Source organism: Mustela nigripes, chromosome 1 (assembly GCF_022355385.1).
Source record: "Mustela nigripes isolate SB6536 chromosome 1, MUSNIG.SB6536, whole genome shotgun sequence".
NCBI lineage: Eukaryota > Metazoa > Chordata > Mammalia > Carnivora > Mustelidae > Mustela > Mustela nigripes.
The window spans coordinates 63,190,241-63,217,085 of NC_081557.1; the positions used below are offsets into that span (position 1 = coordinate 63,190,241).

At 37.3% G+C, this 26,845-nt stretch overlaps 1 protein-coding gene across 1 annotated transcript in view; it reads right to left on the reverse strand.

Moving 5' to 3' along the window:
- Nucleotides 1-26,845, reverse strand: part of GRM5 (glutamate metabotropic receptor 5) — a 517,692-nt gene that overhangs the window by 138,180 nt on the left and 352,667 nt on the right. The window contains exon 4 of the mRNA XM_059391625.1: nucleotides 5,120-5,355. Coding sequence (XP_059247608.1) covers nucleotides 5,120-5,355 — 236 coding nt within the window. The remainder of the gene's footprint in view (nucleotides 1-5,119; nucleotides 5,356-26,845) is intronic.

The window sequence follows — 26,845 nt, forward strand, 5'->3', positions numbered from 1 at the left end:
TTTTTCAAAAATTAAGGTGAAATATAGATATTCTTAAGATAAAAAAGCTGATAGGGTATCTGGGTGGCTCAGTGGGTTAAGCCTCTGCCTTTGGCTCAGGTCATGATCTCAGGGTCCTGGGGTCAAGTTCCCGCATTGGGCTCTCTGCTTGGCAGGGAGCCTGCTTCTCCCCGCCGCCCCCCGCACCTGCCTCTCTGCCTACTTGTGATCTCTGACTGTCAAATAAATAAATAAAATCTTAAAAAAAAATCTATAAAAAAAGAAAAAGGCTGATAAATTTGTTGGCAGTAGACCTACATTATAAGAAATATTAAAAGAAATTCTTTAGGCTGAAAAAAATCACAGGCGAAAGCAAGGAAGTACAAGAAGGAATGAAGAACACTGAAATGGGTAAGTATGACTGTTGACATTTAGGGCAACAATCCTAGCAAAGCCTGTACTGTACATAATCCATATTGAAATAAATTATATGGCAATAGCAAAAAATAGTGTGGGGGAATAAACAGATATAAATATTTGCAAGATTATTGAATGTAAACAAGGACCAATTTAAAATTGTTTGTATAAAGATTCATTTAGTAATTTCTATTGAAAACTAAATGAATTATACTAAGATCAAACAAAAATATTAAGAGAAGTAATAGAGTAAGATAATAAAAATTATTGGTGAATCTACAAGAAGGAAGTAAAAGGGGAATAAAGAATTAAAGAACAAGTGGACAAATAGAAAACAAATAACAAATGAGAGAAATAGGAACTAGTAATAAGCCATGGTTTAAATGGGCAATTTTCACTATATGTATATCTAACAAAGTATTCATATCCACACTATACAAAGAAGTCTTAAAATAGATGTTAAAAAATAATCAACTCAAAGAAATGTGCAAAAGACTTGAACAGACACTTTATAAAATAAGATGTCCCAATTTCCAGTAAGCATATGAGAAAGAACTTACCTTGTAATAGATAATGGAAAGCCCATCAAAATCACAATATGATACAAACACACACTTGTATAATGTTTTAAATAATAATAAAAGAAAAAAACAGATAGTAACAACTGTTGACAGAGTGCAGAGCAACTTGAACTCTCATATATTTCAGGGAAAGTAGAAATTAGTCCAATCACTTCGTAAAACTGCTTGGGACTATCTACTAAAACTAAACATGCAAAGCCTATGATGCAGCATTTCTATTACTAGGTATACATCTAACAGTAATTAGGATATAGGTCTGCCAGAAGATACATACATACTTGTTCATAAAACCTTAATTTCTAATACCTAAAACCATAAATAATCCAAATGTCCATCTACAGGAGAAGTGATAGCTAAATTCTGGTAGTAAATCCATACAAAGGGACATGGCACAGCGATAAAAAACAACAAACTACCAATATATGCAATGATGGGATAAACTCTACCACATTATTTTGAAGGGAAAGGCCAGACATAAAAAAGCAAATAATGTAAGATTCCATTTATGTGGTATAAGAGAGGAGGCAAAACTAACAGGCATTGAAAGAATTCCTATGAATGGGGCATACTCTCTACAAAACGACTGCTCATTCTGGACTACTAGGTTTAGATAACTCTCCCAACTTTTATACTTTGCCTTCCAAGAATCTCCTAAGAAAAATAAGCAGTAATCAGCTATGAGTATTTCTATTCTTTGTGTCAAGCCATTTTTTCCCATTGAACTATCTGTTAGATTTAAGGTATTGTAGACAGTGAGTAAGGTAAACCTTCTTGACTGGCATGAATTACAAACTCTTAATACTTCTTAACACTCCATTTGAATAAATGAAACAAGATGGGATTGGGAGGGAGACAAACCATAAGTGACTCTTAATCTCACAAAACAAACTGAGGGTTGCCGGGGGGAGGGGGTTTGGGAGAAGGGGGTGGGATTATGGACATTGGGGAGGGTATGTGATTTGGTGAGTGCTGTGAAGTGTGTAAACCTGGTGATTCACAGACCTGTACCCCTGGGGATAAAAATATATGTTTATAAAAAATAAAAAATTAAAAAAAAAAAAATTAAAAAAAAAAATTAAAAAAAAAAAAAATGGTTCTCTTGGGGCGCCTGGGTGGCTCAGTGGATTAAGCCGCTGCCTTCGGCTCAGGTCATGATCTCAGGGTCTTGGGATCGAGTCCCGCATCGGGCTCTCTGCTCAGCAGGGAGCCTGCTTCCCTCTCTCTCTCTCTCTGGCTGCCTCTCTGTCTACTTGTGATTTCTCTCTGTCAAATAAATAAATTAAAAAAAAAATGGTTCTCTTATGCACATGGCCTGATGAAAGGGCTTAAGTACATTATATTTAGGAAAGTACTGGTAACATTCAATAGTGTTAAATGTGAGTAAACTACTGGAGTCTCTTTGAAGATGGGGAATAAGATACAAAAAGGACATTTGAGTAAATAAGGAAATATGGTCAGAAGTAGAGCATAGTGAACATTTGGGTTGCGTTACTGCATTCCATAGTTATACACAAATAATTTTAAGATTTTTCTTTTTTGTATCTTTGACCTATATATTGACTAGTATATAATGCAAATTTGATGGCAATTTTTTTAAAAAAAAAAGTCATATTCTATCTCTTTAGTGTATCATATTGGCGAAACTTTAGACAAACTGAGTTTAAAAAAATTTTTTTTATTAGCATATAATGTATTATTAGCCCCAGGGGTACAGGTCTGTGAATCACCAGATTTACACATTTCACAGCACTCACCATAGCACATACCTTCCCCAATGTCCATAACCCCACTACCCTCTCTCTTCCTCCCTCCCCCGGGCAACCCTCAGTTTGTTTTGTGAGATTAAGAGTCTCTTATGGTTTGTCTCCCTCCTGATCCCACTTTGTTTCATTTACTCTTTTCCTACCCCCTATTCCCCCATGTTGCCTCTCAACTTCCTCATATCAGGGAGATCAGACAAACTGAGTTTAAGTTCCAGAGTTTAGTAGTTAGGTGACCTTGAGCAAGTGATTTTTTCTCTCTAAACCTTGGTTTTGTTATTTTTAAATAAGGATAATCATAGTACTTTCTTTATTGAAAGAATAACAGAAGTATTGCATATAAGTGTCCATGTTTATGTACAAAATGACATCCTTTGTCAGATAAGATTCCAGGGGTGGCAGAGTGGCTGAAGAGGGTTTTCTAGTAGGATAGTAAGGAACCAATTCTGAGCAGAGAAATTATATCAGGATCATCATGTGAAAGACATAAAACTATAGTAGTAGGTTGAAAGGAAGGCTCTTACAGAACAATTGCCATAGAAATAATATTCCATAGAAACCAATTAAGAGTTTTTCAAGACTATATCTATGTAAGATATCCAACAGAGGAAAAAAAAAAAAGAGAAACAACTATTTCAAGGAGAAGACATTTCAGACAAAAAGGCAAAGGAAAAGAGCATTGGTACAAAAGAAGGTGAAGACCAACTGGAAACATTCCCTTCGCCACACTGGGTAGGGACTGGTATTAACTCCTTGGTAAAAGAGAACTGAAGATGAGATCAGATCTATTGTTTACTTTCTATGACTCCTTAAATGTAGCTCCATACAGTAATCTGTACACAGTCACAGAACTGGATCCCAGAGGGAAGAAGTTCCCAAATCTCAAGAGAGGAAAGAAGTCTACGTCCCTCAGAAACTGGATAGAATGGTGAAAAATATGAAATTAGCTATAAAAATTGAAATTGTGTAACAGAAGTCACAATGTTATGTATGCTCACACATTTTTCTTTCTTGAAAATAAAAATAAAAACAAAGGAGGTGACCAAACATTTGAAGATTTTGGACAAGCAGTATCTGAAGTGAGAGAGAAACAAACACAGGCTCACACCATGAGCCTTCTGTGATTTCTGGATTTCAGTGACCAGTACAATATCCCACACTCCAGCATCCCCCCCTTCCCTCACTACCTTAATAGGAACTGACATAAGGTTGCCAAGTTCTTATTTTAACAAGTACTGACATTTAAAAACAATCACAACTCACCATTTACTCCATTCTTCATTTTACAAAAAAATGAACTTATACCAAAAAATATAGGATGGACATGAACTGGGAGGGAAAGTGCATTATGAAAAACTCTCTATATCACTCTCATTATTCTCACTTTCGTGCTGGTATGGGACAACTTCTCTGTGGACGGAATTGGTTTGTGGGCCAGGATTTCCAACCTATTGCCCCAAAGCACTGTGGTGTTCCAGCATCGTGGATAAAGGCACCTATACCACCAACTCAAACATTTTATTCCTATGCAAATGCATATAGAGATTTTGTTATACAACGTGGGTATAAGGTAGTCTCAACAAATCCCTTATCAATTTAACAAACTTTTATTTTTGCAAAATTTGACATATAGATCAATTTTGGCCCTACATCGGTTATTAGAGTTGAGATTCCCTTTCAATGAGCAACCGATAATAGTACCAAGACCCTATGTTTAACTCATATAATATCACTTACAACAGTGGATTGCAACATTGGCTGCCCTGACTAGCTCCCTTCTAGACACTGAACATCTTGAGTGCAGTAACTAGTTTTCCTTAAACCAAAGCAACAGTTGGGACAATGTGAGCCCTTATACCTATGTAAGAACAAATGGCTTTGCTCAGATTATGTCTCCTGAAACATAATAACAATGCACAACAAACCCCTGCTGCTATGTTCTAGTTTATTGATGAAAAGAGGAATTGGCTCTGTCCTTCAAAATTTACTGATTCATTCTTCAGAATACACGAAACCGTTACTAAGTGTTTAGCTCTGTGCTAACTGCTAAAGACAATCAAGACGAGCAGAATGGAGCTCTTGCCTTCAAGGGTGGCAACAGTACTTGCTCTCAGGAGCTCACATTATCCTCTTAGCAAAGTGCCAGTTCCCTGAATGATATAAATAATAAAATTGTTTGTGATCTCCACAGAGTAAACACTTGCTCTGATATGCTTTTCTTAATGAAAATAAGGTCTGTTTATCACTGTAAGTAGCAATACCCACTCTATTTCTCTAAGAGTCCTCTTCTCTAACAGATTACAGCCACTATCCCCCGACACACTTTACTTAAATTGGAGCCTTAGCCTTATCCACTATAAAAGAAACAATAAATCTGCTTACTATTGCAAGTCTTGTTGTATTTGCTGTTCTCCTGTGCAAAACCTTCCAGCCGGCACTGAAAACGATGCTGCCAAAATTCTTGAAACCAAGGGTTTCGAAGGTTTGTTTCTGGACGGAGCTTCAGATAATAATCATCAAACCACTTGACATCAGGAGATTGGAGCTTGATTGTGATTCCACCAACAGCTTCTCGCTGATATCCATCTGTCACATCATACCTGTCAGCCCAGCCATCACTGTGGGGAAACAAAAACCAGCTCAGCTCAGAACAGATACTTTCTAAGGAAATGATTCCATATTTGCTTTCCTTTTGAAAAGATCAGTCATTAAAAGGCGCCTCAGGCCACTTCAGGGTCCTACATTATACCTACATGATTATGAGCCACCCAGGTGCCCTGAGTGTTTAGTAGCTAGGTCCAGTTAAATTTAAATCCATTCTGTTCCTTTACTTTATTATAATGATTATAATGATCATAAAGTAAAAATGAAAATATTTTGGAGTACCTGGGTGGCTCAGTGGGTTAAAATCTCTGTCTCTGTGTTTGGCTCAGTTCATGATCCCAGGGTCCTGGGATCAAGCCCCTCAATGGGCTTTCTGCTCAGCAGGGAGCCTATTTCCCTTCCTCTCTCTCTGCCTGCCTCTCTGCCTACTTGTGCTCTCTGTCTGTCAAATAAAATAAAAATTAAAAAAAATCTTTTAAAAAATGAAAATATTTCTCAAACACACGTAATATTAATTTAACCATCCTACAACATGATATTCTTTTTTTTTTCACATTTTACAAGAAATTATAAAGAGGTTTAAAAAAGCTTCTGATTATGGTCATTCTGTTAAGTATAGATTCTTTAGCACTTCACACCAAAGTCCCATAATCCACAGTCCATATACTCTTTCCCATCACAAGGTACTTCTTCAATATATTTAAAATGCACACATGAAATCCTGTTTGCGTTGGACAGATTAGAAAACTTCTTAACAATGAACCATCAAGGATGGTGACAGGGACCATCCACTTCAATATTACTATCATTCTATGCACTGATAACTCAAAGTAACCTAGGGATTTTAAAATAAAAGAGAGTTTGAAACCAGAGAGTTCATAATACAATGGTTTAAGAGTGTGAAAGAATAAAGGGGAAAGTATTCTAAGCTTATTTGGAAAATATGTGAAACAAAACTTTGGAAATAAAAGACATAAAAAGATATTTATATCAAATTTGGGCACACCTCAGGGAAGGACAAAAGATACTGATTTTTCCATCCTCTTTCCCACTGGAAGATGCACAACTTGTGCTAAGTATCTGCTGGGACCCAGTGGGGCTGTCCTTCCTCTGAAGACAGGCAAGTGCTTTTTCAAGGAAGATAAAGAAAATCAAGGGACATTATAACATTGAGAAAAAGTAACAAATAGGGAAGAGAAAGAGTTTGGAGAGAGCTGAGCGGAAGAACGGGATGCAGCCTCTGAATATGAAGCAGGAAGTGCTTGGAGGTTAGAGGGGGTGGGGTGAGGGTGGACACCAGAGAAAGGGGGAGAGAAAGGATTTACATTCACAATCATTGTTTATTTCATACATATTAGATATATTTATCAGAACGTGAATCTCCCTTTATCTTCCTTCAAATGTATTTTTCTCTTTTTAACTTTTTTTGTAGGCGGAGAGCATGCTCCAATATTTTGCATATAAAATCAGTGCTGGGGAAGGTATTACGTAAGTAATTAATTAAAATAAGTATAAAAAATGTACTTTTATTCTAGCATGCTCTGCTATGGCAACTCTGACTTAAAAACTGATCATGAGAGTTTTTCCAAAGGTCGCAGATTACTCATTAAGATATCATAGGGGCTTGCCATAACTTGAGATGTTTCCTACGGTATCAGTGGGTGGAAGAGGAGAAACAAACAAACAAACAGAACGAAACATTTCTTCTTCTAAGTCGTCACTGACAAAAGAGATTTCGTTAAAAAATTATGGTAAAATTTCAAAAACTTTTGTGGCAGCTCAGGAAAAAGACGAATAAGTCATGCAATATGTTTTGTCCCAGTGTTGAATTTGGTTACTTCACACATTCTCTTCCCTCAAATTTCTCATTTTCAGCTGCAGAAGATTTTATTTAAAGCTGACAAGTTGAAATGATGTGGGCTTGTTTGCCTCATTTTATCCCTCTGTTGTGGAGGGTTTATTATATCACTGGTATGAGAGTGTGGGTCTCATTGGCGCCGGAGGAGATGCAGGGGCGTGCTGCAAACGGGGCAGGAAGGGCTGTTTGTCAAGCAGAGCCCCATTCTCCAAGAAGTGGGAATTTAAATTGCTCCTTTTGTTAATGCTAGCTTGCTCTTATGTAACACTATGATTATGAATATTACATAAGAAATGTAAGATTATAATGGGTCCAATTTACCCTTCACAATTCATTCATTGAATTTAATAGGGATTGTAAAAAGCTTGTCTTGATAAACTTTTCTGGAGGAAATATTTCCATAAAAAAAGTATCTATGCCAGAGTTTGTTAACTGACTCAATTCACACCATGTTCTTCAGCTTTTATTTATTTATTTATTTTTGTTCAGGTATAAATTCCTTCTCCATGTTTAAGAAGTTGGCAAAAGATGTTTTATTAGTAGTCTATAAGTTAGAGTTGTGCAGTCAAATGTTCTACCACTGAGCTATGCCCCCTAGAGTTGTGAATTTAAAAGTTTTGTTCCAGATGTTTCCATTCAACAGCAAAGTAAAAAATCATAATGGAGTTTGTAATTAAACAGAAAATTCCAATATCTATTTGATAAACCAAGATTATTCTATTTAAACTTAGTGAGGAATGTCTGCTATATAAGTTTCAAGAAACTTCATTCCATGATGGCTAAGTTAGATGGTGTTGTATTGACTTTAGGTTATTAAACATTAACATTTTCATAAAAATGTGCTTTTAAGATTTGTGTTAAGATGACAGGGTATCTCTAAGTAAGAAATAATAAATCCAAAAGCAAAATGAAATGCCAAGAAAAACTTACGCTACTTTTCTATGATCTAATGCTTTACATTATACGGATAGATTAGACTGTCAAGTACTACCTAAATACTTTTGGGAGACATCTATTTTACCAAAGAAGGAATAAAGAGTAGGGAGGAAGATAAGGGAAGAAACTAAAAATACACCATATTTAAAATACCTCTCCCCATTTAGTATCTATCTATCAATCTACCTGCCTATGTATCTCCACCCATTCATCCATCCATTCATCCGTTTATCTAATTTCTCTTCTCCCTGGTGGGCATTTTGCCCATCTCCCCATAATCCACTTCATTAGTTTTCTTCTGATTCCTTGATATACAGTCAGTCTTCATTATTTGCAGATTCTGTATGTGCAGATTCATCTACTAGCTAAAATTTATTTGCAAGCCCCACATTAATACCCATGGCACCTTCGTGACACTTCTCACACGCACAGGGTGGCAAAAATTGTTGAGTCTCTGGATGTGCACATTCCCAGCTGAGACTGAACAAGCTCCTCTGCTTTCTGGTTGGAGCTCTCATATTATAAACAAGTGTCCCTTTCATGATCTGTTTAGTAGCAGGGTTTTTGTATTTTTGTGGGTTTTTTGTTGTTGTTTTTGATTTCACTGTTTAAAATACCCCCCACCCCGCATAGTGCTAATGTGTTATCTAGAGTTCCCAAGTGCAAGAAGGCTATGATATCGCCTACACAGAAAATGCATTTTTAAAATCAGCTACATTCATGCATGAGTAAAGTGTTATTTGGTGGGAGTTCAATATTAATGAATCAACAATATATTTTAAATAAGGTATCTTTAGACAGGGCGTGCATAAAGCAAGGTTATGTACTGCCTACTTGATGGAAATGTTGTGAAAAGAGGCCCACAGCAATTTAAACCTGTCCTTCTCCTGGGGACAGTGGTCACTATTCACTAATTCAATGTTTGGTGCATGTTTATGGCACATAACTTCTGTGGAAAACAAGAATTCGGTGTACATATAATGTTCTTAACTGGAGTGTTATATTAGGCCTCCACCTTTTCTTTGACTATAGAAACTGAGTGACTTGGACATTTAGAACAGGAAAAACATTTTTAGCTTACTTAGGTTGGTTTAACTAAAGGAAGAATCTTTAATATAGACCCATTCTCAAGGAATCTAAGGTATTGGATTCTTGACATTCTCCCTGAAGACATGTTAAGGACATGCTCATCTGGCAAGAATTTATTTTCATTTTCTTTCCAAACTGTATAACCCAAATATATACGCCTCTTCTATTATCTGCATATCCTCCTTTCTCCTCTCTGCCCTCAATTCCCACTATTCCTCCTATTTAGCGATTCACAGAAATTTAATTTTTATCTCTTTTCAATAGAAGGTTGTTGTTTAACAAAATTGACTCCGAAATTCTCCAGCTAGAGTTCATCTTCAATCTCTCTATAGCTTTTCTTATTTCCGCCAACATTTATTAAATACCTGTCTATCTTGGACTAAATTATTTGGTGGCAATGACAAATTCCAGTGTCCCAGTGGTTTAGTGAGAAGCAAACTCCCCGCTGAGCAGGGAGCCTGGTGCAGGACTCGATCCCAGGACTCCATGATCATGACCTGAGCCGAAGGCAGCCGCTCAACCAACTGAGCCACCCAGGAGCCCATCATCCTATGGTTCTTAAGTAGTCCACTCAGAAGTGGTGCAGGTCACTTCTGCTCATATTTCATTGATGAAAACAAGTCATATGGGCAAGCCCAGGTGTGTATGATTTTTCCCACACAGGGGATCAATAAATGTTGTGAATAAAAATTCACTTCACCACATTTATTATCTATTGAAACTGTTTTGAGATTGAGAAAAACAAGTTAAGTAAGTTTTACACAGTATACTCCAAGACTCACAGTCTAGTAGAGGAATGGAGAAGAGGACAGACATATAAATCAATGACCTCATACAAATAAATATTGTTGCAGGTGTGAAACAAATGTAATTAATTCTGTCAGGGAAATCAGATTTATCTATTTATTTATTTATTTATTCATTTATTTATAAAAGGAAACACATTTATTTGAAAGAGAGAGTGTGGAGGCAGAGCAGAGGGAGAGGGAGAGAGAATCTTAAGCAGGTTCCACGTTCAATATTCGGCATGGAGCCTGACTTGTCCATCTTAGCACCCTGAGATCATGACCTGAGATGAAATGAAGATTTGGATGCTTAACAAATGAGCCACACAGGTGCACCCAGCTTTATTTATTTTTTAAATATTTATTTATTTTATTATGGGGGGCAGGGAAGAGGGAGAGGGAGAGAATTTCAAGCAAACTCCCATTGATCTTGGAGCTCCGCTTAGCTCTGTCTCAGAACACTGAGATCATGACCTGAGTTGAAACCAGGAGACCAGAGCTTAACCAACCAAGCCAGTGAGGTACCCTGAAAGATCAGTTTTAAATTGAGTTTGACAAATATGGGTAATACTTTTATATATATATCATATGAAATATATATATTATATATATATATATAATATGGAGTGACAACGGTATTTTGAAATTTTATTTTCTAGGTAGGGAGAAGGTATTTGGGAATCTGGAAAAAGTGACTTAGAAGCAGTGCAGCTACTTTGATCACTCAGGACAGTGAACCAATGAGAAGTAAGCAGAGGAACACTAGTTGCGAATGGTCTTTTGTGTCATCCCAATGGTTTGGACTTTTTCATTCAGACGACAGGGAGCCAGTGGTGGCTTTTAAGGTGGGAAATAAAATGAGGAGATGATGAGAATTGGAGGAAATATGGTAGCAGCGGGAACAGATCAGAGTGATCATAGATGAGTATTCAGGGAATCAAGTTAGAAAATGTGCTGCAGCGGTAACTGAATTTAAAGCAGGAGCAGGAGGCCTGCGGAGGCTTCTTTGTAAGGAATACCAAGAATCCCCTAGGAGAGATGTGTGGAAAATAGGGGTAAAGGGGGAGTTTTATAGTTTATGCTATCATGAGGATATTGTTGTTCCATATCCTAAATGTAAAGTAGAGGGAGACAACAGGTCTGGGGTAAAAAAAAATAAATATAAGTTGGAGTCTGTGATGATCAGATTTCCCTTTATATGCTCTCTAGTGGTTCTTTTGTCCTGCATTTCGATCTATTCTCTACATATACAACTGATTTGAATGTTTAAAAAATTAATCCAGGGGCGCCTGGATGGCTCAGTGGGTTAAGCCTCTGCCTTCAGCTCAGGTCATGATCTTAAGGTCCTGGGATAGAGTCCCGCATCAGGCTCTCTGCTCAGCAGGGAGCCTGTTTCCTCTCTCTCTCTTCTCTGCTTGCCTGTCTGCCTACTTGTGATCTCTCTCTGTCAAATAACTGAATAAAATCTTTAAAAAAATTAATAAAATTTAACAATTTTCTTATCTTTGGGCCAATACCATATTAACCTACCCTATTCTGTTTAGTCTCTATATATGCAAAACAATAGCTATTGGCAATCAGAAAATGAGAAATAACAAAAATAATAGAACTCTAAAGACTTGATACTCTCTACCACTATGTCCTTATAATATAAATATTTTAACCTTAGAATTATCCTTATAATATAAATATTTTAACCTTAGAATTATTATTTTTATCATTTGTTTTATTAAATCACTGATATATAAAGCAGATCAATACTTATGGTTATAAAATAATTACCTCAGGGTTTACAATCAATAGATTTAATATAAAAATATATTTCTGGAATGTTGAAGCCCTTGAAGTCTACATGGTAACAGGAATAAAAAAATTGGAAAATTATGAAGAGAAAATTTTATGAATTATCAAATGTTAGAGATGTTAAATAATTTAAAAATTGTTTCTCTTATCAAAATCTAAATCTGTATAATGTAGATGATATAATCTTCCTTTCCTCATTTCCTGCTCATATATTTTAAGTGATTGCTATGGAAAACAGAAAAATACACGTAGCACAGAAAATTGCATTGGATGATCCTTTAGTTACAGTCTCCATGTACTACTCATTCCAGTTCTTTAACTAGGAAAGCATTTGGAATGCCGCTTTGGTGTGTTCAAACTGCTCAGACACTGTGGTAGGTTCTAGTACGTGCCCTTAAGGAGTCAACAGTCCATTAGGCATGACCTGGTTGAATGGGCAATCCTGACTTATGAACCCACTGGCAGTTTCTTCATTTACTCTTCAGACTGAACATGCTCTTTCCTTTTTCCTCAGTCTATCTGCAAACAGTACTGTTCATTAGATTTACAGTCACTGCATCACTTATGGAAAATCACATTCCTGTCCTACCTCCCTGAGATTATTCCCTAATCACCTCAATTAGTATTCTGGGCATTTTCAAACTCTCTGTTCTTAACATTTACAATCTCTTGATTTATTTACATGGAAGGCTAATCACATACAATGGGTATGGATTTCATTAGTTGCACTCTCAAATGGCAACCCGAAGATTCAGTATAACTCCACAGAATTCTTGGGGAGGCATCTGTCATGGGCAAACAACTTGAAAAATTCCCTCCAAGTCTGTTTCAAAAGGAGTAATACCAGACTAAAAATATAAGCATCAGAATAACTATTCTTCTGAGGGAGCAGTCATTAAATTAATGGAAGGAGATGGGGTTGGGATGCTGTGCCAGGCACACGCGGTCATTCTTCAGTCCTGTGTGCCAGAATGTTGGTGCTGCACAGAGTCAGCACACACATGTTGCATCCTGGAGATGTAACACATGGATTCCTTTGCCTCAAATGTGTCATGTGTTCCCACTTCCAGGCCTTCTAGAAAGAGTGCCACCCCTTCAACGCGTCATGTGTCTTCTGATTTTAAAATCCAGTTCATCTGTCAAGCCAGCAGACTGGGCTAGAATGCAGCCTAGCAAACCTTCTTGAGCTCCTCTGGGCTGAACAGTTTCCTCCTCTCTGCTTCCAAATGTTGGGACATTTATTCCTTTATTCATTGAACAAGTATTGGGTAACAAATATGCTAAATGTAGGGGTAAAGTTGTAAACAGGAAGACAAGACTTGCTCTCATGGGGCAATATTATGATGCTTTTAGTTTTGCATGTGTCATCACATTTATTTCTGTTTTCTCTAACTAGACTAGAAATGTTATGCTTTGGACAACTCCTCATCTTTATGTCTATTATAAAGGCTGGCACATAGTAAGCACTCAAGAAATGTTTTATATAACGTATTAGAAAATTAGATCTTCAAAGGCAAACTTCAAATTATAGAGAATTATTTTAAGATAACTGGATATGTTCATTTTTAACTGAGGATGCCGTGCTGTCAGATGCACCTTATAAAATGACTGTGAAAGGCTGAATTGATTCCCCCTCCAAAATGGTCCTTTCCAATCTCTACCTGATGCTATTAAGGTTAATGAGTACATTCATTAGGCCGCATCCCAGCATTTTTTTTTTTTTTCAAAATCTGTTCACAACCCACATAATTATTATGGAAACTGCTGTTCTACCCACATGTAATCATCATCCTGCCAAATCTTTTACCAATAGCATTTTAACAGATATTTCAGGATTTTTTTTTTTCCCTAATAGTGGGAGTCTGCTGACTGGTTGGCTGTCTTCATATAATATATATATTTTTCTCTTCTGGGGGAGTAGGAGGTCTTAGAATCTCTAAATAATAGTGAAAGGCATGAAAGGATATTGCGCTTTCAGATAAAAGTCCTTATGAATATACACCATTCAACACTAATGAATTATTTAATTCTATAGAGAAATACAATGTAGATTTTTTAAGAAAATGGTTGGGTTACCTACTGAGAATTAACCTATCTCTGGGGTTTATAAATGTGAGTTTTTCCCATTTCCAAGGCTTTATAAAGAATAAGGAGATGTGGATTGCAGGAGCTATATTAGGACATTCGAAAGAAAGATTAAAAAGTTAGGAACTTATATTTTGCTATGTGTCTAGAGTAGATCAGGTGATTTCTATTGTATTACTTTCCCTAATTCTCTATAGGCTTTGGAGGTGACTATTTTTAGCATCAGTTTTTACTGCTCAGGAAACTGAAGCTCTGAGTGATTAAGGAACCTACTCAAAATTTCACAGCAAATATAGAGGGGATTTAAACCCAGATATTTGCCCTGCAAAACTCCTGTGCTTTCCATACCACCTAGAGCCTCCTAAGTAAATTAGTGAATTACAGCGATGGTAGCACAGAGAAGAGTTTCTTAAGTGGATCCTATTTAAGAGGCAGGTAAGGGAGGATAAGGAGCAGAGAGTACGGCTGGGGCTGCATAGGTAGAATTCTAATATGGCGCCTGAGATTCCTGGTGTTTGTTGATACCTCTTACCTTTTTATTCAAACACTAATCTAGATAGGTACTGCTGTGAAGGGATTTTCAAGATGCAATTAAGGTCCCAAATAAATTGACCTTAAAAATACAAGGAGATCAACCTCAGTGAGTTTGACCTAATCAGGCAATTCCTGAAAAGTGATTGGCTTTTCCCAGACAAAGAGACTCCAACATGAGAGGGATTTGAGGAGAGAGGGCTGGAGGAGAAGCTCCATGGCTGGCTTTAAAGATGGTGGCAGCTCTGTGTAAAGAAACACAGTGGCCTCTGGGAGCTAAGAGTGCCACCCGGTGAACAAACAGCAAAGAAACAGGGACTCAGGCTCACGTCCAAAAAGAACTGAGGGCAGCCAAGAACTTCAATGTGCTTGGAAGCAGATCCTCCACAAAACCTCTAGAAAGGAATGCAGTTCAGCCAGCGCTCAGATTTCAGCTTGTTTAACCCTCAGTGTAGAACCCACTTATGCTAAGCATGGAGCCCTGACTTCAAGAAAGCATGAGATGATAATCAATACTGTTTTAAGCTGCTAAACTTGTGGTAATTTTCTACACAGTAACTAAAAGTTATTACATATTCCCCACCTCTCTGCTACATTTCCTCACTTGGAAGGAATGCAATTGTAGGAAGTTTGACTGAATTCTTGGTTTGGTCTCAAAAGAAAGACTTCCAAAGATTTGGGGATTACCAAAAATTACGGAGAGTATTTAAAATATTGGAATAGTTGAAATATCCAATTTTCTTCAATTTAGACTTCAGGATGGTAAAAATTCTCCCCTCTGGTTTAAAGATTTCTTCTACAGGGGATGCTTCCTTATCACACACATCCTCCACAGAGGAGAAGCTGAGAAAGATCTTTGTGAATAGATTATTTTGCAAGTTGCACAATCTATTGTTTCTCTTCTCACGTTATAGCAATTTGGAGAAATGCAAAAATCGAGGCAACTGTGTAAGATGTGCAATATGGTAAGATAATTCAGTTACATGGAGAAAGCACATTATGAGTAGACTATTGTACCCACAGCTTTCTATAACCTCTTCTAAGTTTTCTCATGAAGCTTCCTTTCTTAGGATAACCTCATAGTTTTCAAACCCCTTTTCCACTGACTTGAACTAATTTTTTCTGTTATGCCAGTAAACTAAGCATGATGTTCAGAATAATTATTTATGGAACATCTATTAAGTTCCAAGCAATAAAGCGTATTTCATGGTGATGCTGGTGAATATACCCTCCCCCCACCAATACACACACAGATTTGTTTTCTTCCCTTATATCTTAAAACGGATAATCAGGAATTTCATAATTTCAGATCCAACTGTTCTGGTTAGCAGCATTTAATGAGTAGCATGGCACATGCTAAATTCTCTGTAGAGTGTTGCCAATGAGAACTAAGAGAAGAAAAGCTATCATTCCTTACCTACTCTGTAGCATTAGAGAAAGAAATATGAACTTACAGAGCAGTAATGGTCCTCACATATTTAGAGTTTGCTGTCTGCTAGGTGTAGCTCCAAGCAGTTTTTCTGCCAGGTACTATCTATATATTCATATTCATCATATATTAGAGAGGCTGGATGGGGGAGGGCAGAGGGAGAGAGAGAATATTACGCAGGCTCCATATCCAGCACAGAGCCTGACATGGGCTTGATTCCACAACCCTGAGATCACAACCTGAGCCAAAATTAAGAGTGGGATGCTTAATTGACTGAGCCACCCATGTGCCCCTCATATGATATTTTATATCTTCACATATCATATGATAAAAGTTCAGCTGGAAAAATAATAAATCACCCAGGGTTATATAGGGTTCAACCTCGGTCTACCTAAATTTTGAAATCAAAACTGAATCTGTACAACCCATTAATGTGGTCTTTGATCCAAATTGAAGTTACCTGGTTTTGTACACGAAAACATAGAGACCAGTTATTTTAATTTCTGTTAAACACACACACGCATGCATGCGCACATTTGGAATTTTTTTTTCCTTCTCCCTGGGACTGTAAGCGAAGAATTGCCTTAAACACTGCATTCATTTTCTGGAAAAAAAAATGTCCATCTTTGTAGCGTGAGAATACACTGGCACAGTTATTAAGGATCTTTCTACTCACAAAGAAAAGAGCTATTAGGAGAAGCTCAAGAGACCTTGATATCTGTACATAAACACAGAATGGACTCTCTTCAGTACACATTTCACTTTGAGGCAACATGTTTTTCCTTGACAAAATATCCCCATGACACCTACTGAAACCAAGTCTGTTGTTAACTTCTCACATCTATCAGAAATGGTTTACCATTGAACACTTACAAGCTGTGGAAGACCAGTAAATAATCAAAAAATGCTCTGGGTGTGAGACTAAGGTTTAGAAATAGTTATTACTGAAGAAGCCAGATAAAATCAGAACTAGATTATGCTGAGTGAAATCAGTCAAGCAGAGAGAGTCAATTATCATATGGTTTCACTTATTTGTGGAACATAACAAATAGCATGGAGGAGGGAGTTAGGAGAAGGGAGTTGGGGGAAGTTGGAAGGGGAGATGAATCATGAGAGACTATGGATTCTGAAAAACAATCTGAGGGGTTTGAATTGACGGGTGGGTGGGAGGTTGGGGGAACGAGGTGGTGGGTATTATAGAGGGCACAGATTGCATGGAGCACTGGGTGTGGTGAAAAAATAATGAATACTGTTATGCCGAAAATAAATAAAAAATAAATTAAAAAAAAAAAAGAAAAAAAAGTCAGAACCTAAAAGCCTGGAAATTTAGATGAATTTAGATGCTACAGGCCTAATAATTAATCCAAATAGACTGAAAATGTAAGTCACATATTAGACACCGAACAGCTCCTTCCACTTCCAGCTATGATAGATTAGACAAGCCTGCCACTGAAGACAATTAGAAAAGCAAGATAAATTTTGAAAAATTTCTGCTAATGCTGTAAGAAAGCTGTTCAAGTCAGCCATGTCTCAGGACAAAGATTTTAAAGAGAAAAAAATTGTACTGAGTTATAATTTTCCCTATGAGTTGTGATAATTTACTGAAAGGGAGGGATGAGTGGCTAAGGGGTTGGGACAAAAGCAGAAAGTGAGGCTCAAGGTTTTTTTAAGTTCTGGGTTAACATTACTCCAAAACATGATCAGGAAATATCTGGGAAAGAAGACAGCACAGATGTGACAAAGACATTTGGTACTATCCCTTGAGCCATCTGCTTATTTGCAGGCAGTTGGTGAGAAGCTTAGAAGTTGAGCATAAGGCAGTGGCTAACAGGCTGAAAAGATGAGCAGAGCTTTACACAGTTATGGTGGATTGAAGAAAAACTAATTGGAATTTTGGACCTCCAAAAAGAAATACTCCCAGTAAATACTCCTGGGTTTCATTTGCGATCTTTAAAGGCTATACCCTCCTTGTGAGACCAAATCAGAAAAATACAAGCCCCAACAAAAAAGGGACTCAACTTCAAATCATCTTAATAGTAAATTAGATTAAAATGGTCACTCTCTAACTGCTGGAAAGCAACAAAAGCAAATCTTTGGATGTATGTACCATTAGACTTAGCTTCAGATGATCTCTACATTGTCTATCATTCAATTAAAGTAAATTTAAGCAATTTTTTTGGGTAGGGGTGAGATGTAGAGGATGTTTATGAATGGATTCTAAAATTTGCATAGAAATATAAATGACTAAGAGTAGTTACTATTATATTGATAAAGGGAACAAAGTTGGGAAAATATACCATTTAGATGCCAAGGCTTAGTATGAAGTTAAAGCTATATATAATTTATAGAGATCGATAAACAGACCAGTGGGACAGAGTCAAAGTCCAAACACAAAGTCAAAACACAAAGATGTCCAAAAAATGTTCTATTAAAAAATGATAAATCTATATCTAAGGGAAAAATCTTGATACTTAATCCTTGAAAATTAATTCCAGGCAGATTATAGATCTAAATGTAAATGATAAAACAATAAAGCTTCTAGCTGATTACAAAAACTTCCATCTATAACATAAGGAGAATATCTTAGGGTAAGAAAGATTTCTCAAACACAGTAGTATAGAAAGGACTAACCATAAAATCAGGATAATCAAAAGTATTTATAATAAAGTTGACATCTATCTATCTATCTATATATCAAAAGATGTCACTGAATGAAAAGGAGACCACAAATTAAGAGAAGATCTCTGGAGTGTGTGTGTGTGTGTAAGTAGATATATAGATAATAGATGGATTAATATGTAGGTAGGTAGATGACAGATAATTTAGAAAGTGCTCATCCTTAGAATACATAAGAATTCATTTACATTAGTATAAAAATAAGTCCTATAGAAAAAAAGATCAAGAAGTTTGAACACTACATTTCTCAAGACAGCTTTGAAATGGCCAATAGATACAACAAGAGCTCCACTTCATTCATAAGGGCAAAACAAAGGAAAGCCACAATGAAGAGCATTATACACCAACATAGATCTTAAAATCTTAAAATCAATTTTAAAAAAGATTGATATAGACCAGGGTTAAATCTGAAGCAATTTCATTCTCAGACATTGATGGTAAAAGTGTAACTTGTATAATCACTTTGGAAAACTATTAGAGTCTTTTCTTTTCTTTTTTTTTTTTTTTTTAAAGATTTTATTTATTTATTTGAGAGAAAGAGAGAGAACCAGAGAGAGAACACAAATGGAGGGGAGGGGCAGAGGCAGAAACAGACTTCCCACTAAGCAGAGAGCCCCATATAGGGCTCAATCCCAAGATCCTGGGATGATAATATGAGCTAAAGGCAGACGTTTAACTTACTGAGCCACCTAGATGCCCCTAGGCAGTGTCTATCTCAACTGAATATAAGCATACACTATGACCAAGCAATTCTACTCTTTGGTATGTCCCCACTAGAAATGCTCTCATATACACATCAAAAGGTATGTAGAAGAATGTTTACATGAGCACTATTTGCAATAGTTCTGTTTTTGAAGACAACCAAAATCTTTTTTTTTTTTTAAAGATGTTATTTATTTGACAGAGACACAGAGAGAGTGGGAACACAAGCAGTGAGAGAGGGAGACAGAGAAGTGGGCTTCTCGATGAGCAAGGAGCCCGATGTGGGGCTCTATCCCAGGACCCTGGGATCATGACCTGAGCCAAAGTCAGACACTTAACCGACTGAGATACTCAGGTGCCCCAAAAACCAAAATCTTGATTGCCAGGTAAAAAGATTGTAAATTGTGGGTTACTTCACATAACTAGTACAGATAGAATGAAAATGAACAGGTACCTCTACATGAAGCAAAATGTATAATATAAACATAATGTTGAATGGAAAAATACACAGAAAAGAGAAAAACATATTCCATTTATATTAAATTAAGACAAAGACAATCTAACCTACAGTATTAGAAGTTATTTTTGATGCCTGTGCTCCAGCTTTCCTCCTGTATTGGTTTCTTATTTCATTCCACTGTGGTAGGAAAAGATATTTGACATAATTTCTATCTTCCTAAATTTGTTAAGACTTGTTTTGTGGCCTAATATATGATCTATCTTAGAAAATGTTCTGTGTGCACTTGAGAAAAATGTGTATTCTGCTGCTGTAGGAAGGAATGTTCTGTATATGTCTGTTAGGTCCATTTGATCTATAGTGTTGTTCAAATCCTCTGTTTCCTTATTGATTTCCTGTCTGGATGATATATCCATTGTTGAGAGTGGGGTATTAAAGTCCTCAACTTTTAATTCTTTGATGTTTATTTCTCCTTTTAGTTCTGTTAGTATTTGATTATATATTTAGGAGCTCTGATGTTGAGTGCATAAGTATTTACAATTGTTTTTATCTTCTTAATGGATACGCCCATTTATCATTACATAATAACCTACTTTGTCATTTCTGACCATTTTTAACTTAAAGTCTATTTTGTCTAATACAAGTATACTAGTCTACTACCCTTGTTTTCTTTTGGTTTCCATTTGTTTGAGATATCTTTTCTATCCCTTCACTCTCAGTCTATGTGGGCTTAAAACTAAAGTTACTTTTTGTATGCATATTGTTGGATTTTGTTTTTTTATCCATTTATCCATTCTTTGCTTTTTGATTGGATAATTTAATCCATTTATGTTTAAAGTGATTATAAAGATGTTAAGACTTAAAATTGCAATTTTTTTGTTTTCTATTTTATTTTTCTGGTTTGATGCCTTGTTCCTGTGTCCTCTCTTGCAGGGTTCATTTGTGATTTGATGACCTTTTGTAGTGGTATGCTTTGACTCTGTTAGCATAATCTTTTGTGTACCTACTACAAATTTTTCCTTTGTGCTTATCATGAGGCATACAAAAAATGTCTTGTAACAACATAATTTCAATAGCACATGAAATTTTAGCTTTTACTATTCCCCTCCTCCTATTTTTGGTTATTGATATAATTTCCATATTTTGTAATATTATGTACCAAATAAAAAATCATTGTAGCTATGGTTTTCTTAATGTATATGTTTTTAAACTTTTAATCTAGAATTATGAGTGAATTATGCACCAGTATTACAATATTTGAATCTGACTTTATCTGTTTGCCAATGCCTGTGAGTTTTACACATTCAGATATTTTTTTACAGTGTTAATTAATGTATTTTTTACCTCTGCTTGAAGAATATCCTTTAGCATTCTTGTAAGGCAAGTCTAGTGGTGATGAACTCCCTTAGGTTTTTTGTTTTGGAGAGAGTTTATCTTTCCTTCATTTCTGAAGGACAGTGTGCCTGGTATACTGTTCTTGGTTGACAGTTTTCACCTCTGGTCAGGTTAGGTTGTTGGCTATATTCTGTTGGGGGTGGTGGCACTGGTTGGACTTCTTGATTGAGCTATGGGCTTGGCTCTTCATTTGCTTCTGTGTAGAGTCTCAGGCCATGGTCTTTCACTGGATGCTGTTGTTAGCTGGACTCTGTTCAGGTGGGGCTGCAGGCAGAGCTTTGTGGTAAGATAGGATCTCAAGCTATGCTTTATAATCAGGTGGGGACATCGACTATGTGCTGAAGTTGAGTGAGACTACAGGCTGGGCTTCCCAATTGGATAGGCCAATGGCTTTGTTCTGATGATGGGCAAGGTCACTGGATAGGCTCTTTGGTTGGGAGAAGCCTTCAGCTGTATTCTATAGTTGGGTAGAGTTAGAGACAGTGTTCCACATTTTGTGGGGTGAGGATTACTTTCCATGCTCCTTTGTTGGGAAGAGGAGTCTCTGGCTATGTTCCATGACTGGACTGGGTCACTGGTGAGGCTTCCTGATGGCTGTGTTCAGCAATCAGGTAAAGCCATAGATTGGGCTCTATTGTGGGATGGAGTTATTGGCTGGGCTCCATACTGAGTGGCACTGAAGACTGGGTTCCAAGACTGTCCAGGGTCACCATTTAGTCTCCATAGCTGCCTGGGTTCTCTGATAAGGCTTCCTAACTGAACAGGACCTGAGGGTTTATTTATTTATTTAGATTTTATTTGATGGAGAGAGAGAAGAGAACAGGCAGGGGGGCAACAGGCAGAGGGAGAGGAAGAAGCTCCCTACTCAGCAGAGAGTCTGATGTAGGGCTCCAATCCAGGCCCTGAAATCATGACCTAAGCCAAAGGCTGATGCTTAGCTGACTGAGCCACCCACGTGCCCCATGGGTATATTTAGTTCCTAAGCAAGGGTTCAAATTTGCTTCCCTACCCAGACAGGGCCATTTGACAGGCTCCAGGGCTGGTACAGAGTTTTGCCTGATTCAGGCTGGTGACATGAATCAGGAAAAAATCTCTCACAGCGTGCCAGACAGGGCCACAGACTCAATTCTATAAACTGGCTGAGACTTTGTCTGGGCTCTCTGCTCAGGTGCTCCTGCAAACACAGCTGTAGGATGTGCTATGGAGTTGCCCGGGTTCTCTGGTTAGACCTCTTGGTCAGTTGAGTATGGAGGTTATACTCAGCAATAGGCAGGGCTTCCAGTTTTGTTCCTCAACTGGGTTGAGCTGTAGAATAAGCTCCACAGCCAGTGCAGCTCACTGGTTGATAAATAAAACCAGGCAGAACTGCCTCGTGGGCTCCCTGGTCAGACAGGACAACTGGCTCCTGCAGCTGGGCAGAGGCCCTGTTCAGATCTCTGCTCAGGTGTAGTTATAAAGAGGAATGTGGTTTGCCAAGATCTGTGTGCTAGCTGCTAAAAAAACTCTAACTCCATTCTCTGTTTCTGTCTGATCCTCAGCTGTCAAGCCCTGTAGTTTTCCCAAGGATCCAAACAAAGTGAGAAGTGAGAAGATAGTCAGGAAGAATCTTGCAACACTGGGGGAGCTAGATGTCTACCTTGGGCTCTTTATTCCCCACTGGAGAAAACCTAGGTTCAGGGGCACCTCTTGTTCTGCCGCTGTGCAGGCCTGGGGCAGGGGTAATGAGGCCCACATGTTGCTGCACTTCTGGCCCTTCCATTGGGTACAGTGCTTCTCAGTCTCCGTGCTCTAGAGGTGCTTCAGTAGCATCTTTCATTCAGGGATTTTCACTACTGTGTCTTGTCTACTCACAACTGCTAGTTGTGAGGGTGACAAAGTCAGGAATGACCTGTGTCGCTATCTTGGTGACATCACTCTGGCCAGCCAGTTTGGCTTTCTTAGAAGTTTTTAAACATGAATGTGACATAGTTCAATGCACAGTTTTGATGGAATACTCTTCTCCACAAGCATATCTGAAGAAAGGCAAGAATTACTAGAAGGAAGCCGAGGACTTACAATGCAGATGAGGTCAGATGAGTGTTTGAGAGAGAAAAGAGAGCACATGATAAAAGTAAAGGACTCAAGTCCTTCAGGGAGGAAGGGCTTGTAGATTAGTATTCTGTAACGTGGGAGTAAGGTGAAGGAGTCTAGAAGGACTCTGAATTTTCTTATTTGTGTGACAAGTACCATTTAGTAAAGAGAAATGTGTATTGGGGCTTTAGTTTTAAGTATGTTGACTTTGAAATGTTTGTAAGATATTCAAATGGATTTTGTCAAGAATGCAGATACACAGATAGTCTGAAACTTAGAGAAATCTGGTCTGAGATATTTAATTTAGATGTTGCCAACAAAGGGTGCCTGGGTGGCTCAATCATTGAAGCATCTGTCTTCAGAACAGATCATGATCTCAGGATCCTGGTATCGAGCCCCGTGTCAGGCTCCCTGATCAGGAGGGAGCCTGCTTCTCCCTCTCCCACTGCCACTTCCCCTACTTGTGCTCTTTCATTCTCTTTCTCTCTGAAATAAATAAATAAAATCTTTAAAAAAAAATCAACGTTGCCAACAAATCAGTTTATGGTAGAATTGTTAGAAGGTAATGTGATCACCCATTGAGTGTGTTTTGTGTGACATAAGCAAGGGAGAAATGTCTAGGTCCAGATGATATCTATATTTAAGGAATATGTGGAGGAAAAGATACACTTTTAGGAATCTGATAAAGAAAAGATAAAGAGGAAAGAGAATAACAGTGAGTATAGTGATAGGAGTAGGGTGCTATACAAAGCCAAAAAAGGCAAGAGCTTCAAAAATAACAATTTAGCCACCAGTTGACCCATTATAAGGCATAGGACTTAAAATTGTCCTTAGGCTCTGACAACACAATCAGGACATTCTAGTGGAGTGGTAAGGACAGAAGCCAGAATTCAGTAGAATGAGACTAAAGGAAAACAGACTGAAGGAAGAGATCCACACCAAGGTTGGTATGGATCATAATGGAATGAGGTTGCAAGCTTTTCTCTAGTATTTCTCAACAGTTGAGAAATAGGGCTGCTGAAGGTGGATTATAGAATGGATTTTGCCAAATGAGTGAAATGTATAGATCAGGTTTGCAAACCATTTGAGGGTTGGGCTAAGAAACTGGTTTGAGTAATCAACTCTGGTACCTGATGATTAAGAAACTCAGGCTGGCCTGGAAGGAGCTGAGATATTGGGCGGGGGGTGTGGAAATGGAGACATCATAAAATAAGGGCCTTCTCTGAAAGCAAGGGCATATGAAGAATCATGGAAGATGATAAAAGTGAGATTAAGAGATGATAAAATAGGATAAAAACAGAGAGGAAGGCAAGCCATAAGAGAGTCTAAACTATAGAGAATGAGCTGAGGGTTGCTAGAGGTGAGGTGGGCAGGGGATGGGCCAAATGGGTGATGGGCATTAAGGAGAACACTTGTTGGGATAAGCAGTGGGTGTTAGATGTAAGTGATGAATCATCAGATTCTACTCCTGAAACCGATGCTATACACTATGCTAACTAACTTGAATTTAAATAAAAAATAAATAAATACATGCTTTACTAATAAAAAAAAAGTATTAAAAGGAATAAGCCAAATACATTCTGCTGGCCTCTGAAATTATAGTAGTGGGATTTATTTCCAAGGTGAACTATATAAACCTAACCCAGACTATTTAAAAATAAGAGAGAATGAGTTATACTCTTCTTAGTAAACATTAGAAGATCCAACAATAACAACGCAAAAGAGATGATAGAAGCATGTTTGTTCAGAGAATGAGATATTGGATTTAGGATTTCTAGGTAATGGAAGAATTGAAGATGTGCCATTGGGCATTCGCTAGGATAAACTGGACCTTCATTTCCTTTACTCCCCATACAACAATATTCTTTTAAATTAAATTTCACTTCAACCAATTACGTTTAAGCACCCATATATTATCATGTTTGATTACAATTAAGAAATTTTACAACTGGGGCAGTTCTCAAGCAGATGTCAGCAAGCAATGTCTTAATAACAAGGAGGTTATTTTCTTTGTTATTGTTATTTGAGGCTTATTTGTTGAGTTGTTTGAATGTAATGTGATGTTCGTCTGTTGGACAGAATGTTTTTACCTAACTGGGAACATTGACCTTCTTAGCTTTTCTACTAACCAGAAAATCACTATTAGTATCTGTTCTCTGGAGCAGTTAGGGTCTTATACATACAGTCACACTCATGTCCACACATACCAATACACACACTAACACATATAAACCCACACACATTCATGTACAGCACATGGATACAGATACATTTGCATGGGAAAAACACAACCAGTGTTCAGTGTAAGCATCACCTTACCTGCGACATTCTTCCTTATAGGATATTTTGGGAAGGGACAAACAAAAATTCATTCGTTCCAAAGAACTGAAACAGTATGGTGACCTACAGCTCTACAATTACTGGCAGTGAGCAGTGCACGATTTTAGTCACAATTCAATACAGAAAAGTCAGACAAAAAATACACTCAAGATGTGAATTTAGGCAGTTCAGTGATTTTGCCTGGACCTATGTCTAGTTATTATCTTCACCCCAGAGAAGCCTGGCAACTTAATTTATTTCTGAGAGATAGATTCATTTGTTCCTCATCTTACCAAATTCACTTGCTATAGATTTTTTAGGGGAATAAAATTCACTCTTTTATTTTGATATTGCTGCTAAAATTGTTTAACAGTGGCTCTTGATGCCTGCATGTCCAGTTAGAGCAAAGATTATGTTTCAAAACTAGAAAGGAAGAAAAAGTTGTTGAGGGAGGTGTATTTTATTTTTAGTAGAAAATATGAACCTAGACAATGTGAGAGGAGTAGAAAAGGGATGGATAGGGCTGGTTGGTTCATAGTTTAATGTCTCTATCAGACAGGACACACATTATCCTCTCTCACTTAGATTAGGTGCTACTGGCTTTCCTTTGCTGTTACCAGCGAGATTTTTAAAACACAAACCAAATAATACCACATCCATGCTGAAAAATTTTCTTTGGCTTTCTCTGGCTTTAAATAAAGTCCAAAATTCTTAACAAAGCACACAGATCCTTCATGATATTGTCCTGGATTAGTATTCTCTCTTATCTTCTCCCTTTCTTTCCATATGTCCCGATTACTTCAAGTTCCCAGAAAATACCATGGTTACTTATTAATTCTCCCCAGTATGTTTTAATAATCACTCATGTTTGCTTAGTCCCACCTTTCTTCCCTTCATTTTACTAATTCTACCTGTTTGCTGACCTCTTTTCAAATGTATTCTAAGATCTAAGCCTCTTGTGATCCCACCAGCCTGAAAGAGAGGCTTTTGTATCTTAATTCCAATTTTGTATGCATCACATTGAATTTCATTCGTTTATATGCTTCTCTTCCTCCAGAAATGGTGAACTTCTTAAGGACGGTGATTTAGTTCTGTAGCTCTAGCACTTAACTCATTGCTTGTTGATGAAGCAGAGACTACGTCTTGGATAAATGGAAGGAGTGTGGCAGTGGTTAAAGAGGAACATTTTTTATCAGAACGAACAGAGAGATATGCTAGCAGTTTAAATGGATAAGGATTGGAGGCTATGCTGAGGTTTCAGGCCTGTGGGGCATTTGAGAGGGAAAGTAATATTTTCTGTTTACAGGAAGATTAAAGCCTTTTTGGTTGATAAACTTTCGGTGCATGAAATAATTTCGAACAACCTAAG